Source organism: Mesoplodon mirus (genome assembly GCF_964341445.2).
Source record: "Mesoplodon mirus genome assembly, chromosome: 3".
Classification (NCBI taxonomy): domain Eukaryota; kingdom Metazoa; phylum Chordata; class Mammalia; order Artiodactyla; family Ziphiidae; genus Mesoplodon; species Mesoplodon mirus.
In genome coordinates this window covers 85,070,331-85,084,417 of record NC_138978.1, presented here as the reverse complement: position 1 = coordinate 85,084,417, position 14,087 = coordinate 85,070,331, and the positions used below count along the sequence as shown (strand labels likewise).

The 14,087-nt window shown below is 40.2% G+C and overlaps 1 protein-coding gene across 1 annotated transcript; it reads left to right on the top strand.

The window, feature by feature from the left end:
- Positions 1-2,313: 2,313 nt before the first annotated feature.
- GBP5 (guanylate binding protein 5) lies at positions 2,314-12,778 on the top strand (the record flags this gene model as incomplete). The annotated part of the gene is made up of 10 exons (XM_082614069.1): positions 2,314-2,503; positions 3,003-3,130; positions 5,124-5,233; positions 6,611-6,807; positions 7,175-7,417; positions 8,460-8,740; positions 9,488-9,700; positions 10,459-10,561; positions 10,858-11,039; positions 12,665-12,778. 10 exons carry the CDS (start codon positions 2,314-2,316, stop codon positions 12,776-12,778), a joined length of 1,761 nt encoding a protein of 586 aa, XP_082470195.1.
- Between the last annotated feature and the right edge of the window lie 1,309 nt (positions 12,779-14,087).

Sequence of the window (14,087 nt, the reverse complement as noted above, 5' to 3'; positions counted from 1 at the left end):
TATTTTTCATTGTTATTTTGTTTTGTTTTGGCTGCACCGCACGGCACTTGGGACCTTTAGTCCAGGGACTTAACCCTTGCCCTCTGCAGTGGAAGCATGGAGCCTTAACCACTGGGCCTCCACGGAAGTCCCAACGAATCACTTAACACTGTCTGGAAATTTTGTTTACTCCTTGAAACATTCTCTTCCTTTGAATTTCTTATCACGGCACATACTTTGCGCATCTCCTTCTTGCTTGATTTCCATTTTTCTCATTAAGAAGAGCTTTTTCCTTTTCCTACCAACTCAAACCAAAAACAACACAAAGCAAAGTGAAGGCAACCAACATGAAAGTAACACAAAACCCATCTAGAATTGTATGACTGAAAACAGAGATGTCTTCTTCTAGAAACTCCATCAGTAGTCCTTCCAAGCCTTTTCTCTTATATTTCTTAGCACTTTCCTTCTTTACACATATTTTTCCTTTCCTACAGCTCTCTCTCTCTTTTTTAAGCTAGCAGTTATACTGATGTATATAAAGTTATTTATTTACTTTCTTTTTCTGAAGATAGGCTTAGAGTGTTAAGTGAAATGCCAGTGTCACACAGAGAGCCAGGTGGAGGTCTGAGATTAGAAATCAGATCTGCCCTATTTCAAAGTCAAAATGTATATTTGTATTTCTGTGAGTTTTAATGCATTCTTGCATTGTCTTTATTTACAAAAGAGTATGGGGCTCTAACAGAGTTAGGGAGAAGAATGCAACTCAGAGCGCACATCATTGGTTGAGTTATGATAGAGTAATAGTTATGTATGGGGCTCAAACACATTGAATTTGCAGAGATGTTTTGGAGATTGGGCTGTCCTAAAAACATTAAAGATGTTACCCGGGTAACATCTGGGGACAATGTATAAAATACTTTCATTAATATAGATACACAGCGCTAAATGTTATTCATTAGGAGGTCTGAAAATTCAGACAAACTAGCTTCCTTTCCCATTAGTGACCTCACTCCAAAGCACAAGAGCTTGTAGTTTCCCAAAGTCTGCAAATAGATTTAGATTGTGTATCTTCTGTCTTTCTAGCTAACTGTTATAGATCATCACTGCCAGGTCCCCATATCTTTCGAACCTAAAAATGATTATGACCCCTGCTATATACAAATCAGATAACAGAACTCAACAAGCATAAGGTGCCAAAACTGCATTGGAAGTGGATTAGAGTAAAAAGAAACTTTGCATTTGGGAATGTAAAATTATGTGTGATCCCCTCTTTTTGGATGTGGCTTGGACTGAACATTTCCTGGCTCCCATGCCCTGACGCGATGACATTTGCAATGGATATGTTATCTGTTGCCAAGCAGTTTCTGTTTTTATTTATCTGTCATCTGGATAATCTCTGGGGCATTGGCTATGAAGAAAGGGGGAGAATGGGTCTTTATAACTTTTTAAAAGCTAGCAAGGGAATCCAGACCTTTGCGCTGTAAGATTTCAGTTTTTTGAAAAAGGCAAGCAGATGGTGGATTTTTAGCTTCTGTTGAAAATAATCACTTCTAAAATGGAAGAAAATTGTTCTTTATGATGTGGCAAGGCAGAAAAGCAAGTATTTGTTTTAATCTCAGATAGCTTAAAGATGTTTTATCAGGGACTCTTTAGGTTACAGAAATTGATGCCCAGAAATTAGAAAATAAATGGTTAAGTATTATTTAAGAAAATATTTTCACTCACTTTCTCATTCATAAAATGAACACTCATTAAAGTTTTGACTGAAGAACACATATTAATAGCTACATAAAAAATTCTTTAAAAGTAAAGCTTTAGGAAGTAAACAACTGTTATTTGTTAGATAATGCTACATAATGACCTGGCAGGGTTTAGTATATTACACTTTGACTGGACATAGCCCTAAATTAGAGAAAAGCAAGTTGATACAGTGTAAAAGCAAGAAGTGTCATGTAACAAATAGTGGTCATAAAGATTCAATCTGGGGATTCAAAGAGGTAAAAACTAAGAAATATAAGCAAGCCAAAACCAGTGGGGAAGCGTCAGACTCAAAATAGCAGTAAATTAGTCTCAGAAAATGGTTTTCCATAAGGCCACCAAATATTTAAGAACCAGTGGGGTAGCCTATAGTAGAACTCTGTAGGGCCTAGGACATATTTTACTATGACCCTCTTTGCTCTTTTGTCTTTTTTAAACTTCTTCAGAAACTTAGGCCATGCTGCAGAGTAGTATGCCTGCAGGTTGAGGAAGCAAAATGATTTTTCTCTGTTTAAAGTCTAGAAATTCCAGGTTTATCCCATCTCTTCCCTTGCAGATCAGGTGACCCCCCTGAACATGGCCCCAGTGGTTCACATGCCAGAACCCTTGTGCCTCATTGAGAACATTAATGGGCGACTGTTGGTTAATCCGAAAGCTCTGAAGATCCTGTCTGCCATTCAGCAGCCCACTGTGGTGGTGGCTATCGTGGGCCTCTACCGCACCGGCAAATCCTACCTGATGAACAAGCTGGCTGGGAAGAACAAGGGTGAGTGGCACCAGCAAGGCCCAGCCTAGTCCCTTCTGTCCACCCACACTCCCAGCATGCAGGAAGGTGATGCGAGGAGAGGAAGTTAGAGATGCGGAGGAATATTGAAAGCTAATGTTTGGGTCACCGATAGTTAATTATCTTCTGGAAGATAAAGGGTTGAGTTCTGTTTCTGACATATCACCTCTTTTTTTCTTAGAAAAATCATACTATTTTCCAATTATAAGGGTAAGACATCATTAAAATACTTCTACATATGTAATTACAAATGATTAAAATTTTAATACCATAATATTCTTGCAAAAAATCCATCAAATTTCCAGCCTACAGTACTTGGTATTCTTATTATCTCATCCCTCTATTGTAGTTCAGATCAATACTGGGTTATACTTTCTGCCATATCTTCATTTGCTTTCCTTAAACGGTAACTCAGTTGTTAAGAAAGTCTCCAATTTCCAGATCCCCTCCTCAATTACACCCTCTCCACTCCCCCTTGCAGGTTTCTCTGTTGGATCCACAGTGCAGTCTCACACCAAGGGCATCTGGATGTGGTGTGTGCCTCACCCTGAGAAGCCAAACCACATCCTGGTTCTTCTTGACACGGAGGGACTTGGAGATGTAGAGAAGGCAAGGAACAAGGATCTTTTTAAAATCAACCTCCTCATCCCTGAACATTCTTTACACAGGGAGATTATTTTTTTGTACTTCTGCTTAACCAGGGTATACCTTTTTCCCCCTTTCTTTCTTTTTTTTCTTTCTTTTTTTTTTTTTTGCGGTACGCAGGCCTCTCACTGCTGTGGCCTCTCCCATTGAGGAGCACAGGCTCTGGATGCACAGGCTCAGTGGCCATGGCTCACGGGCCCAGCCACTCCACGGCATGTGGGATCTTCCCGGACCGGGGCATGAACCCGTGTCCCCTGCATCGGCAGGCGGACTCCCAACCACTGCACCACCAGGGAAGCCCTCCCCTCTCTATTTTTAATAGTCAAAGTTTGGAAACCTGAAGTGAGAAAAATATATGTATAAGCCAGAATCATAATTGCGAAGCTGTGCTAACGCGGAGATAGGCACTTAACCGAACTGCAGAAAGGTGGTACAAACAAAATCACTGTCATGAGTCTGACCCTGTAGAGGATAGAGATATGCAGTAAGCTTCAGGGCAGTGGGACTTGAGTCCAAATCAGGGTCCTGGCACTAGGAGCTCTCGGACTCTGACAAACAAGAATAAGTCTCCTCAAATCTTCTATTTCTCCTTTGGTCTCATCCATTTTATCATTTGCACAGGAGTAACGTGGGATTTTTCCACTTCTACGCTGGTAAGTGTCTAACAACAAGCCCAATGGGGAAAAAAAGCCTTGCTTTGTAGTAGTTGCCAGTTTTCCAAGTACTCCCATAACAGCTCACTCCAAGCTACCAAAGTCAAGTCACTAAACTCAGGGCTCAGGAAAGATGTACACAGCCAGCTCTGGTGAGCTGGCTCGAGCACAAAACTGGATCTTTCCCTTGAGCTCTCATTTTTTATGTCTTCATTTTGCCTTTAATTTATCACAATTCAAAATAGTTAACTCACTTTTTCTTTAGTTTCCTCACCTGTAACATGGAGACAGTAGTTAAAAACTTATCTCGACAGTACCAGGAATCAAAACATGTTTCTGCTCCAGTCCTGCTGACCAGTGCAGAATTATCTCTGAATCATTTTACATTTTAAACATTATCTGAAACCTCAACAAGGGGAAAAATATGACAGTAGTCTGTGGAGAAGAGGCTCTGGGGCTCAGGCTGACAAGGACTTTACCTTTCTCATCCCTACCAGATTAGATAATCACCTGGAGATCTGTAAGAAATGGCCTCCATGTACAGGGACTGTATATCTTTGTATCTTAGCATCTTCTATGTACAGATCCCAACACGAAGAAGGTGCCTTGGAGCCCAAGGTTGGGGGTATCCAGTTTAGATTACATGTTCTAAAAGAGGAAGAGAACCATTTAGAGGTTTGCATTGAATACTCTGAAGGTTCTCCTTTGCAGGGCTCCTGATCCATTTGTGCAGCAGAGAAATACCAAGTCAATTCAGAGAACTGCCTTATTACCTGTGCAGTTTATTCACATCCTTCACCCCCAGTAGGCTCCTGAATATGTGTCCCTAATACACCCCTACTCTTTGAGCAATTCTGGTGCTGAAGCTTAGCTGTATGCTGTCACTTGTCCTATCCCTCTCTCTAAAACAAAAAAACCAAAAAAAAAAAAAGGAAAAAGAAAAACGTATCGAACAGTCCTGTGTATAAAAGCTACTCAATAAAATAGATGCATGTGTTATGTATACAGACCAACTTTGTTTTACACAATTGAAAATCTTGATTTTAAGCACTCTGGTTACCTTCACGAACTTTGACTATCCATATTTCAAATACCTAACCAGTTATAAGAGGGACTGATAAGTTAACAAAATATGGTTTTGTATAAAATTATCAATGCTAATGACAGAACTATTCAAAGCTCATATGTTTCTCACAACCATTTCTGTTCATCTTGTCTAACATTTGTAAGTCAAGGGTCTATTTTTAATAACTGCTCATATGGGAATGCCATGAGACATGACTGAAATTTGTTCTGACTTCTAGGGTGACAAGAAGAGTGACACCCAGATATCTGTACTGGCACTACTACTGAGTAGTACCTTTGTATATAATACCATGAACACAATTGACCAGAGGGCTATCGACCTCTTGCAGTATCCTTTTGTTGTCCAGGATGGCACCAAAGCCAGAGAGAACTGCTTTATTCACCAGCTATGTTCATGAGTCCTTGTGTATCAAACACAAAAATGAAAACATTGTAAACATTAAAAAGACAAGACAACCCTCAGAATGGGAGAAAATATTTACAAATGAAGCAACTGACAAAGGATTAATCTCCAAAATTTATAAGCAGCTCATGCAGCTCAATATCAAAAAAACAAACAACCCAATCCAAAAATGGGCAGAAGACCTAAATAGACATTTCTACAAAGAAGATATACAGATTGCCATCAAACACATGAAAGGATGCTCAACATCAGTAATCACTGAAGAAATGCAAATCAAATCTACAATGAAGTATCACTTCACACCGGTCAAAATGGCCATCATCAAAAAATCTACAAACAATAAATGCTGGAGAGGGTGTGGAGAAAAGGGAACCCTCTTGCACTGTTGGTGGGAATGTAACTTGATACATCAGCTATGGAGAACAGTATGGAGGTTCCTTAAAAAACTAAAAATAGAACTATCATACAACCCAGCAATCCCACTACTGGGCATATACCCTGAGAAAACCATAATTCAAAGAGACATGTACCACAGTTTTCATTGCAGCTCTATTTACAATAGCCAGGACATGGAAGCAACCTAAGTGTCCATTGACAGATGAATGGATAAGGAAGATGTGGCACATATATACAATGGAATATTACTTAGCCATAAAAGGAAATGAAATTGAGTTATTTGTAGTGAGGTGAATGGACCTAGAGTCTGTCATACAGAGTGAAGTAAGTCAGAAAGAGAAAAACAAATACCATATGCTAACACATATATATGGAACCTAAAAAAAAAAAAAAAAAAAAAACGGTGTGAAGAACCTAGGGGCAGGACCAAAATAAAGATGCAGATGTGGAGAGTAGACTTGAGGACATGGGGAGGGGGAAGGGTGGGCTGGGATGAGGTGAGAGGGTGGCATGGACATATATACACTACCAAGTGTAGAATGGATGGCTGGTGGGAAGCAGCTGCATAGCACAGGGAGATCAGCTCGGTGCTTTGTGACCACCTAGAGCGGTGGGATAGGGAGGGTGGGAGGGAGATGCAAGAGGGAGGGGATATGGGGATTTATGTATACGTATGGCTGATTCACTTTGTTATACAGCAGAAACTAATGCACCATTGTAGAGCAATTATACTCCAATAAAGATGTTGGGGAAAAAAAAAGGGGCGAGAAAAAGAGTCCTTATATTTACTGATGAAATGAGGATTGGTTATAACCCAAAGGGAATATAAAAGTATAGGAGGGCATGGAATTAAATATGGTTTAGACGCAGTTCTATTTCCATCAGTTTTCCTTAATTGCATCTCAGCTATGTGACAGAACTGTCAAATCTGCTCAGAACAGTTACCTCACCTGATCTTGATGGGGTAGACAATGAAGCTGACTTTATGAGCATCTGTCCAGACTTAGTGTGGACTGTGAGAGATTTCTACCTTGACCTGGAAGCTAATGGGCGACTCATCACAGCAGATGAGTACCTGGAGAATTCACTGAGGCCAAAGCAGGGTAACAGGGACTTCAATTTTGGAAAGAGGGAGAAAAGTAGCACAAGAAATTATCTCTTGTGTATTGCTGGTTAAAGTTATAGTTTCCTATATTTACTCACCTGACTAAATTATCACATAAATAATTAATACTATTGATTTAAAGTGAACTAATACATTCAATATTAAATTGTATTACTCCCCTGTTCTTGGAGCAAATTACTTTTCCATTTTCCTTTCCCTGATTGATCACGTTTTAAGTTTGTGCTTAGGGTTTGTGAAAATGTAGTGAAATAAATAACAGTAGGTAGAAAGCACATTTATTGGTGGGAAAGAGATTAAAATTAAAGTTAACCCTATACTAAATAATCCTATTTTTCCTTCCTCAGGCACCGATCAACATCTTCAAAATTTTAATTTGCCCCATCTGTGTATACAGAAATCCTTTCCAATAAAGAAATGCTTTATTTTTGACTTGCCCACTCATCGGAAGAAGCTTGCCCAGCTTGAGACACTGCATAATGATGACCTGGATCCTGAATTTGTACAACAAGTGGCAGATTTCTGTTCCTACATCTTCAGCCATTCCAAGACTAAAACTCTTTCAGGAGGCATCAAGGTCAATGGATCTCGTGAGTACCTCTTCAAGGATTTTCCTTCAATCCAAAATAGAGAATGGGAGCACTGTGGTAATTTTCTCCTTCCACTGTTGAAAATACATAATCAGCTACTACCAAGAAAACCATATGTATCATATTTATTAAATTCAGGTGAGTACCAAAAATATTTCTGGGCTTTTTTAGCAATGCCTGCAAAGTAAGATAAATTAGGAATATAACCTGATGAAAAGGTCAGGTTACAAAAGTTCTACCTATAAGTGGTCCACTGTTGAACTAGACTAACCCACATGGTTGGCAGCATTTGTTCTACTGATATTATGGATACTTATTATGCCTTTGATAAGCAGAAGATGAGGAAAACACATACATTTTCTGTATAAATAGAATGTTCTTGATACAAACATTAAACAAGCAGATGCCCAAGTTGTTTAGAACCCTTAAAGAAATCTAAGCAGACTTCTTGGTCCAGTTGTTCTTAAATACTCTATGTTTTGGAACTTTGTCAATTATTGCTACGCTCTAAAGGGAAGTTGAGTGCAAACAAAAATAGCTAAGGACAAGGAAGACAAACAGGAATGTTCCAACAAAGAGTAAGGTGACCTGGTCTAATTTGCCTACTTTGTGATTTTTCCAATGAGGGTAACACTCATACCAGCTTTACATGTTGAAGTGGAGGAGGAAATGGAATTCTGAAGGAAATAGAAACCTGAGGAAGAGAGAAAGAATGGGAAGTATAAAGAGGCAAAAGGTCTATAGTATTCTAATCAAATGAATACACACAATTTTATATAACCATTTCCTCATTTCTCAATGAGAAAATGATGAAATGTGGATCATCACATAGATCTTGAACTTTCCTCTTTGAACACTTTCTTTTCTCAAAGAATTAAAGATCTGTCTTTTTGGTCACATAATTTCCCAAAGGAACTTATTTGGGCCACTTGAACACTGTGCAGGAGGCTGAATACGCTAAATTAACATTCTCAGAATTACTCAGTTCAGAGCATGTCCTTTTTCTCTGCAAATAATTCAAGCATCTCTTCCTCCTGTGAAGATCTAGAGAGGCTGGTACTGACTTATGTCAATGCCATCAACAGTGGGGATCTGCCCTGCTTGGAGAACGAAGTCCTGGCCTTGGCCCAGATTAAGAACTTGGCCGCAGTGCAAAAGGCCATTGCCCACTATGACCAGCAGATGGGCCAGAAAGTGCAGCTGCCCACGGAAACCCTCCAGGAGCTACTGGACCTGCACAGGGCCAGTGAGAAAGGGGCTATGGAAGTCTTCATGAAGCACTCTTTCGAGGATATAGACCAAGGATTCCAGGAAAAATTAGAGGTAATTAAGTTTTATTGCTGTAGTTCATGGGGCTTAGGGGCAATATAGGCAAGGTATTGCTATGAGGCAAAATGAGGACTTAAGAGAAACAATTCTTACTAGACTGAGAGACAATGACTATCACTTATGTGACCAAGATATCACTATTATTCTGAAAACAAACAAACAAAAAACCAAACAAATAAACATGCAACTACTCTGGACCCTATAGATTCTGAAACTTTCACAGGCAGACAACTCAACTTACTATGTTACACCCATGGACTAATTTTTTTTTAAGTAATCTTATCCCTTAAAAAATGTATTCATAAAGTACTAATTAACTTTCCTTTTTTATTAATCAAGCATACAGAATTGCCAAATGGATCTACTAAAATATTATATTCCTAGGTTTAATAGCACACACTCATCCATTCTACCTAATTGGGAATCCCAGCCCAGTATAATACTGGGATGGTTGTAAAACAGTAGGTTGCATTTAAAATTAGGGCATGAGGTAGTCTGAAGATCTTATCTAAAGCAGAAAAAGCAAAAGAATGGGGTTCCAGGAGATTTCAAAAACAAAAGTAAAGTCATTTTTCTACAGTGTATCATCCTTGGAACTTTTCTAGGTTTGGTAGGGAGGATATAGCATTGCTTGTAGGCCTTGAATTTACAGAGAAAATCCAGAGATTCTTTTTGTAAACCATTTCTAAAAGTGCTGTAGTGTTGCTAACACCTCTTCCATGGGCCTTTTTCCCTTTGAAGACCCTGCTAGAAGCCAAACAGAATGATTTTTGTAAACGGAATTTGGAGGCATCACTGAATCGCTGTTCAGCTTTACTTCAGGATATTTTTTGTCCTCTAGAAGAAGATGTGAAGCAAGGGATTTATTCAAAACCTGGGGGGCATCGTCTTTTCCTTCAGAAGAGAGAAGAGCTGAAGGCAAAGTACTATCAGGAACCCAGGAAAGGAATACAGGTATCCCTAGTTTTATGTATTAATTATGGGGAATTGCTAGGGGTCTTCATTTTTTGGACAGGAAGAATGAGAGCTGTGGTATTAAACTGAACTATCACCATAGTCACCAGACTTTTATCACAACCTTCAACACTCATTGCAACAAAGGGACTTTTTTGGTTACACAGTACAGAATCCCAGTAATTGAACTAACTTAAGAAAATAATTCACTGGCTCACATAAACGAAAGGCAAAATGTTTAAATTTAGTTGTAAGTGTAGATATGTTCAAGAGTTTAACATAATCAGTTGATTACATGTAACAATGTAATCAATTTTCCCCTTTCCTTTTTCTTTCCAATCTCACCTCCAGCTTGCTGTTCTGTTTTCCTCGCCATTGGTGTCATTCTCAGGCAGGCTCACCCCACACAGCAGCAAAGATGACACCAACAGCTCGCAGCTTAACTAGTCCTTTGCGCCCTCAGTGTCATGGGAGAGAAAGCATCTTTCCCACCATCCATATCAGTCTTTAAAACATCCAAGCTGCAGTATTTTCCCGCCTGTACCCAAATATTTTGCATCAAGTGGCCTTGGGTACTCTGATAGGCCAGCCTGGAGCTTGTGCCCACCCCTTGACAGAAAAGCCTTGACTGATAGTTTCACCAAGTACAGACTGAGCACTTCTAGGGAGGAAAAGATGCTGGGAAGAAAAGGAAATAAAGAGGTTTATAACATTTCTAATCATTTCCTAGCTCTAACTGAAGTTTTTGGGGTTCCTAGGCTGAGGAAGCTCTGCAGAAATATTTACAGTCCAAGGAGTCTGTGAGAGTTACCATTTGGCAGACAGATCTGGTTCTCACAGCAAAGGAAAAGGAGATGGAAGGTGAGAAGAAAATGGGGGGAAAAATGCGAGACAGAAATTCTATACATTTTAAATTAATTTGGCCTGGTTCACCTGGGATCATTAAACAAGAGCAAGAATGGCAAAGATGTGCCATTCTTAGCTCCCCAGTCTATATCTGAATAGGGCATATACTGTCAGCTACAATATGATTACCTGGAGGGTAAATATGACCCCAGGGAATTTTCTCTATGAAGTAGCAGCAATAACAAATGAGTGGGGGGCAGAAGGAAGGGTACTTTAATCCTAGAGAAGTTTGCCATTTTCTTCCTTTTCAGAGGCACGTGTGAAAGCAGAGTTTATGAAGGCTGAAGAACAAAGGTTGTGGGCAATTCTAATGCATCACCAGCAAATGATGGAGCAGAGGGAGAGACTCCATCGGGAACAAGTGAGACAAATGGAGATAAACAGAGTATACCAGCAGGCCCTGCAACAGAGGGCCCAAGAACGTCGGCTCAAGGTACTCATCAATTATTTCATTTCTGGATTTTAATCATATTCCCCTCCCTGTATTGATGAGAACATGAAGCAGTGACAATGTGGGAGAGGCAGCATAATATTGTGGCTCAGTGCAAGGACTCTGGAATCAGACAGCCTGGGTAAAAAAGCCAGCTCCGGGCTTCCCTGGTGGCGCAGTGGTTGAGAGTCTGCCTGCCGATGCAGGGGACACAGGTTCGTGCCCCGGTCCGGGAAGATCCCACATGCCGCGGAGTGGCTGGGCCCGTGAGCCATGGCCGCTGAGCCTGCGTGTCTGGAGCCTGTGGTCCGCAATGGGAGAGGCCACAACAGTGAGAGGCCTGCGTACTGCAAAAACAAAAAAAAAGCCAGCTCCACTTCTTATATTATAAATATATAAATATATTGTTCAGAGATGGTTATAATACCTATTTTATAGGGCTGTTTTGATACTTAAATGAGTCAATATTTGTGTTTAGAATCACGCTTGGCACAGCATAAGCACTATTTAATTTGTTAAGCAAAATCCAAGGATATTTCTAACCCACGGTAATTAGTCTTTTTTGTTATCTTGTTAATTGCTCTAGCTAGTCTTTTCCACTTGTCATAGATTACCTTGCTAAATTAATTTCATATTACTGTGTTTATGCCCCTTTCCTTTCCTTAATTGTCACTGGTTCTGAAAGTCTTTGTTTCATCCAGTCCTCTACTATTATTATCGCTCAATTAACAGTAGTTCTTATTTACCAAGCACTGTTCAAAGCACTTTACACACATTCTCTAATCTAATCTATTCACTGTGAATCAGAACCATTATGTCCTTATTTTTCTGATTAGAAAAATTAGGTTCCAAAGAGAAAACTAAATGCCAATATCATACATCCTAGCAAGTTATCAAAACCGCCTTCCCAGTGAGTGAGATCTACAATGCTTTCGTTTCTACAAACCTAGTCTGAAATTCTTATGTGAGCACCCTTATGAGACAAAGGACACCCTTCTCCTCCTCCAGGGTGGCTGATCTACCTGTAGGTCCTTGTTTTCCAGACACTGCTCCAAGACAATTTTGAAATTACAGACCTGCACTGAAGGACAGTATTTTCAACCTGGTGTTTCTGATCTCCCCACACGGTCCTTCTACTTTTACCCCATAACTGTGGAGACATGAAACAAATTCCCTTATCGAAGGCTCAGACTCCTCACCTGATTGTGGATATCACCTAGACACCTAGTTGTTGTATCAATCTCTCCTTGTAATACTAGATCTGACATTCCTCTGTGTATACATGAGAATTGACGTCAAGATGTGACTCAGATTCCCTAAGGACAAAGGGGGAAGGGGACTTAGGGTATAATTCTTGGAACACCAACAGTTCAGGGATTGAGAGATGATGATGTTTCTGTAGCTAGGTAAAGAGACATGGGAGAAGAATTACACAAGTAGGAAACCAAGAGTGAGACGTAAAATGGACATGAACAGAAAGGAGGAATCAGGGTCTGTCTTTTGTTACTGATTGATTAAAATAACTAAGGGAAAGTCAATGATTTGGGCTCCTCACCTCCCCCCTCCCCCTGCAGTGATCTGGACACTACTTTTTGCTAAGCTCTTTGGTTTTATGTATCACTCTTTAGGAGGAGGCTGAAAAGCTCAAGGAGAGATTACAAGCTGAGAGCAGAAAACTTCAGGATGAGATCCAGCATCTCCAGAGGAATGACCCACCAGATGATACCTGTATCTTACTCTAAAGAACTAAACACTAGAACTTCATTTTCTTGTTCACTTTCACTGAAGACACAAAAGGAACAAGAAACTATAGAACTTGAGACAATCACCATTTAAATAAACTTCATAATAATTATATTGAGCTTTTGTATTGAGTTATAAAGTTATGATGGTCATAATTGGTAAAATGTGCATTTCACTAATTTCAATAGTTTAAATGTTGTTTGCTTCCTTGAAGAGATTATGACTTGTATTATAAGGGACATATTATCATTGCCGCTATTGGCAGTGACATTGGGCAGGACCTATCAAGGGAAACTTTCTCTTGTACACCAGTACCACCCCTCGAATTTTCCATATTTGTCTCAGTGGGGATTGGAAGAGACCTGGGAGGGTGTTTCTACAGTAAACTAAGTCACATGGAATTTGCCCAGTGACTTGGACTCAGGTGGGCATCACTCCTGCCAAGTGGTTTTGTGCTGGATGCCATCAGGGAGAGGCACTGATGATGAAACACACACAAAAAAACTAACCTAGCTTCTTAGTGGAGACGTGTATGGTTCCCAGCTGGGTGGAGGCTCCTCAGTCTATGGGCAATTATATGACTCCTGGTCATGGTCAGTAGACAGTCTGCTTAGACTATTCTAAGCTGTAAGCAAATAACATCATAATGAAATAGAGGTGTTCTTGAAGATGGAAGGAACTACCAGCATGGAAATTGTGTCATAGGCTGAAGAGCTAAAGAAGCCTAACCTTCCTGTTATCCTCACCAAGGGCATAACTTAAATAGGACATTATACATTATGAAGCAATTTATATTGGACTTCATAATTGTGTATCACATCTTTATAATCCTTTAAGTCTGTAAATAAATGGTATAAGGCAGGGGTTCCCAGTGCCTGGGCCATGGACAAGTACCAGTCCGTGGTCTGTTAGGAACGAGGTCGCATAGCAGGAGGTGAGCAGCCGGCAAGCGAGTGAAGCTTCATCTGTATTTACAGCCACTCCCCATCGCTTGTATTACCGCCTGAGTTCCGCCTCCTGTCAGATCAGCAGCGGCATTAAATTCTCATAGGAGCGCGAACCCTCCTGTGAACTGTGCATGTGAGGGATCTAGTTTGCGCGCTCCTTATGAGAATCTAACGCCTGATGATCTGAGGGGGAGCTGAGGTAGTGATGCTAGTGTTGGGGAGCAGCTGCAAGTACAGATTATCATTAGCAGAGAGGTTTGACTGCACAGAGACCATAATAAATCAATTGCTTGCAGACATATCAAAACCCTATCAGTGAGTGGCAAGAGAAAACAAGCTCAGGGCTCCCACTGATTCTGCT